General features: G+C 60.2%; 1 protein-coding gene across 1 annotated transcript in view; it reads left to right on the forward strand.

The window, feature by feature from the left end:
• Positions 1 to 271: 271 nt before the first annotated feature.
• Positions 272 to 4,307, forward strand: part of GPC2 (glypican 2) — a 5,904-nt gene continuing 1,868 nt past the window's right edge. The window contains exons 1-7 of the mRNA XM_021714789.1: positions 272 to 657; positions 1,326 to 1,484; positions 1,783 to 2,105; positions 2,814 to 2,894; positions 3,614 to 3,776; positions 4,029 to 4,159; positions 4,288 to 4,303. Of these exons, the coding sequence (XP_021570464.1) occupies positions 492 to 657; positions 1,326 to 1,484; positions 1,783 to 2,105; positions 2,814 to 2,894; positions 3,614 to 3,776; positions 4,029 to 4,159; positions 4,288 to 4,303 (1,039 nt within the window). The 5' untranslated portion in view covers positions 272 to 491. The remainder of the gene's footprint in view (positions 658 to 1,325; positions 1,485 to 1,782; positions 2,106 to 2,813; positions 2,895 to 3,613; positions 3,777 to 4,028; positions 4,160 to 4,287; positions 4,304 to 4,307) is intronic.

Genomic DNA, 4,307 nt, shown 5'->3' on the forward strand with positions numbered 1-4,307 from the left:
CCCTCTGCCTCCAGGTTCTCCCTCCGTTGGGCGAGTCTCGGGCTAGACGAGTGGTAGCCTCTTCGATCGGGCTTCTCAACTGCCCTGGGCCGGGTTCCACCCAGGCCCCGCCTTTCGAGCCGGATAGCCACGCCCCCGAGAGAGACCACGCCCCCACCTCGCCAGCCTCCCTCTTGCGGTCGAGCCCCGCCCCCTACCGAGCCTCCCCGCTACATTGGCTTAATTTCTCCCTCGACCCCGCCCCTGAGGCCGGCTCCGTGCTGTCATTGGTGGGCTCCGCCTCGGGCACCGCCCCCTGTCCGGCTCCCCGCTCCCATTGTCTCGCCAGATGCCGCCTGGTCCGGCAATCGTGCTCGGCGTTCAGTTTTCTGGGGTCGCGCTCTTTCTCTGGCCCGCGGAGCGGTCCCGCCGCCGAGAACCAAAATCCTGAGTTTGGGCGGCTCTTCTTTCCTCCTCAGGAGCCACTTTGCTGTCCCAGGACGGCTGCAGCTATGTCCGCGCTGCGACCGCTCCTGCTTCTGCTGCTGCCTCTGTGTCCCGGTCCTGGCCCTGGACCCGGGAGTGAGGCAAAGGTCACCCGGAGTTGTGCAGAGACCCGGCAGGTGCTGGGGGCCCGGGGATATAGCTTAAACCTAATCCCTCCCGCTCTGATCTCAGGTGAGGAGAAAGAGGAAGACTAGAGAATTGGGGGTGGGGGGCGGGGGCGGGTCCTCCCCATCTCACAATAACTCTCTTCCCTTTCAGAGTGACCGTTGTAATAATCTTTTCATCCCACAGTAATGTCTCTCCTCCTCCTGTAACTTCCTTACCAGGATCACAATAAGCGTTCTGTGCACAGAAGAGCTCTCTCTTACTCCACCTCCATCCCAGGAATCCCCTCCTTGTAATTAGCACCCCCTTGTATGTTTCTTTCTTCACAGCCTTGTTCTCCTCGCTACTTCTGTGAGCCCCTCCTATGATAGTACTTTCTTGCTCACCAAGTAACCCCACCCCTCCCAACCCCATTTTTCATCCCATGGACACTGTCTTGCAAGTCCCTGGAGGCCTGGGGTGTGGGCTGTTGGGGAGAGTCACCGAGGACACTCTGACCACTAATTTGGCCCTGAGGGTGGCTGTCAAATAGATGATCCCCTGCCTCAAGGGAGTAGACTTGGGATGGCTGAGGAGACAATAAGGAAGGGATAGGGTCAGGGGGGATGAGAAGCAGACAATAGAAGAGAGACCAGACAGGTGGAAGAGACAGGGTACCCCCTAGAGATAGGCAGGCGAGGGAAGGAATTTCTCGAGGTCATGTCCCACTCTTCCTCCACATCTCCTCTGTCCAGGTGAGCACCTCCGGGTCTGTCCCCAGGAGTACACCTGCTGTTCCAGCGAGACAGAGCAGAGACTGATCAGGGAGACTGAGGCCACCTTCCGAGGCCTGGTGGAGGACAGCGGCTCCTTCCTGGTCCACACACTGGCTGCCCGGCACAGAAAATTTGATGGTGAGGCCCCGGGTGTGTGGACCGGCTTCACACCTCTGCGTGCTTATGACCCCTGAGAGCTTCCTGTCCCCACTCGTTGCTCCATCCCCTCCCAGCCCTGGCTTAGCCCTCACCCCCACCCACTGTCTCCGGCCCCTGCCCTTCCTGTCCCAGTCTGCCCGGGTCTCTGGAATTGCTCCGTTTCTGACTCACTTGTCTTTTCTCCCCCCCACCCGCCTGCTCCTGCCTCTGCCTGTTCCCTTTTCTGCCCTCCTCTGGCCTCGCCCCACCTCGCACCGGTTCCCTGCAATCGCCACAGAGTTTTTTCTGGAGATGCTCTCGGTAGCCCAGCACTCCCTGACCCAGCTCTTCTCCCACTCCTACGGCCGTCTGTATGCCCAGCACGCCCTCATGTTCAATGGCCTGTTCTCTCGGCTGCGGGACTTCTATGGGGAGTCTGGTGAGGGGTTGGATGACATCTTGGCGGATTTCTGGGCGCAGCTCCTGGAGAGGGTGTTCCCTCTGCTGCACCCACAGTACAGCTTCCCCCCGGACTACCTGCTCTGCCTCTCGCGCCTCGCCTCGTCTGCCGATGGCTCTCTGCAGCCCTTCGGGGACTCACCCCGCCGCCTCCGCCTGCAGGTGAGGGATCTGAAGCCTGAGCTTCCGCGACTTCTGACTGTGCGCTACGCACCTCCAAGTCAGGGGGCCCCAGTCACCTCTGACCTGGATCCTCCACTGAGCCATCTCTGGCCCGGTGACCCCTCTAGAGCCTCGACCACCTCTGCCTGACTCAGTGCTCTCTGCTCTCTCTTAAGTGGTTGCCTTCCATCCCATTCTGTGCCCTCGTTTCACGCATTCCCTGGCCCCCAGCCACCTTGCTGCCAGCTTCTCCCTATCTCAGCATCACACTTCCTCTACTTCAACTACACAGGAATTCGTGTCCGAGAGGCATTTTCATCCAGAGCATGGCATTTGCCGTCGTAACTCTGTGAGGCAGGCAGTAGTAGTAGTAGAGGAGAAAGCAAAGGCTCCCAGGGAGTAGGGTCTCACACCCGGCCTTCTGACTTCAAGTTCAGTGTCAGTTCTGATGCAGTCTCTCAATCTCCCAGCCCCATTCAACACAATCCTTCCATCTCTTCCCAAGTCCAGTTCCCTTGACTTTTCTGGACTCTAATCCCCGTGGGCCTCTGAAACCTACCTCTCTGTACCACCTGACACTCTGCCACCGCAAGCTAACCCCACAGATCTGATCCCTCCCGCTTGTCCCCTTGGTACAGTCTCTCGGCCCCAGTCCCGATTGACCCATGACAGCCTTGTGGTATTTCTCACTTCTTTGCCTTCCCTCAGATAACTCGGACCCTGGTGGCTGCCCGGGCCTTTGTCCAGGGCCTGGAGACTGGAAGAAATGTGGTCCTCGAAGCGCTCAAGGTCAAAGGGAGCCTGAAAGTGGGCAGGGCCCGGGAGGGAGAGGTGGAAGTGGGAGAGAAGAGTCAGGCACCAGCTGGCAGGAGAGGCCTGGGGCCGGCCTTCCCATGTCTACCTCCAGGCCCTGACGTTCCAGGGAAAATCAGGAAGGAGGCAGCTGGAGCGAAGCCTCCCCTGGGTCATGATCCTTGGTCTCCTACCACCTCTGACCCTCTCCTGTCCTGTGATGACTCATACCCACTACCATTCTCCAGGGGCCTGCTCATCTCCATAGCAGTCTTAGGTTGGGGGACTGACGCCCCCCCCGCGCCGATCCTCCAGGACCTGTCAGTGACTCCCCTTTGTTGCCAAAGGCCATGTTCCTGGTGAGGTCTCTCTCACGGCCCATCCTCTCCTGACCTCCCAGCCTCACCTCCCACCTCCTCACTCCCCAACTATTATGGACTCGCTCTTGTCCTCGACTCTCTCTCCCTAGTTCTAATACTACCACGAAGCAGCATCTGTGACTTGACTCCTAGGAACCTCCGTCCTCAGATCTGTGGCAGTCTTGTGGTCTCACCTACTGCCACATGGGGTCAACCTGAGGCACTCAAATCCACACCCCTCACAGAACCTGGGGAATGTGGGGTGGGATCTCTGACGTCTCTCTTTGCCCAGCACCAAGCTTGGCTGAGAACGGCCATGGTGTTTGTGGAGGACACAGGCCTGCTGTCTGCCCCCAGGTGCCCATGTTTGAAGGCTGCAGCCGGGCTCTGATGCGTCTGATCGGCTGCCCCCTGTGTCGAGGGGTCCCCTCCCTTCTGCCCTGCCGGGGTTTCTGCCTCAACGTGGTCCGTGGCTGTCTCAGCAGCAGGGGACTGGAGCCTGATTGGGGCAGCTATCTGGGTGAGGGGGGTTCAAGAAAGCCTGGGACGGAGGAGGGCCGTGAGTAAGGCTGGGAGCTGTGTCTGAGGGTGGGTGGGGGTGAACTGGGAGGGGCTCCAAAGCCGCACTGAGGGCGGAACGTGAGAGAGGGCTCTCCTCCCGTGCGTTGCCCGAAACGTGTTGCTGCTTTCTAGGGTCCGAGCGGAGAGTTGCCAGAACATCCTCGTTTAGTACCATCCTTCATTCCACCCTTTCTGTCTCTCCACCTGCAAGATGGTCTCCTGCTCCTGGCTGAGAAGCTGCAGGGCCCCTTTTCCTTTGAGCTGGCGGCTGAGTCCATTGGGGTGAAGATCTCAGAGGGCTTGATGTACCTGCAGGAAAACAGTGGGAAGGTGTCCACCCAGGTACAGAGGGGAGGAGGGCGGAGGCGAGGCCTGAGCGATGCGGTGGCGTGCCGGGGCCCAAGCGGGCAGCGCGGGGACGCGGCGTGCGTCTCACGCGGGGTAACTGCGAGGGCCCTGCGCGCCTGCAGGTGTTTCAGGAGTGCGGCCC

The sequence above is a fragment of the Carlito syrichta genome, unplaced genomic scaffold (genome assembly GCF_000164805.1).
Source record: "Carlito syrichta isolate Samal-C Ts95f unplaced genomic scaffold, Tarsius_syrichta-2.0.1 Scaffold305785, whole genome shotgun sequence".
NCBI classification, from domain to species: Eukaryota; Metazoa; Chordata; class Mammalia; order Primates; family Tarsiidae; genus Carlito; species Carlito syrichta.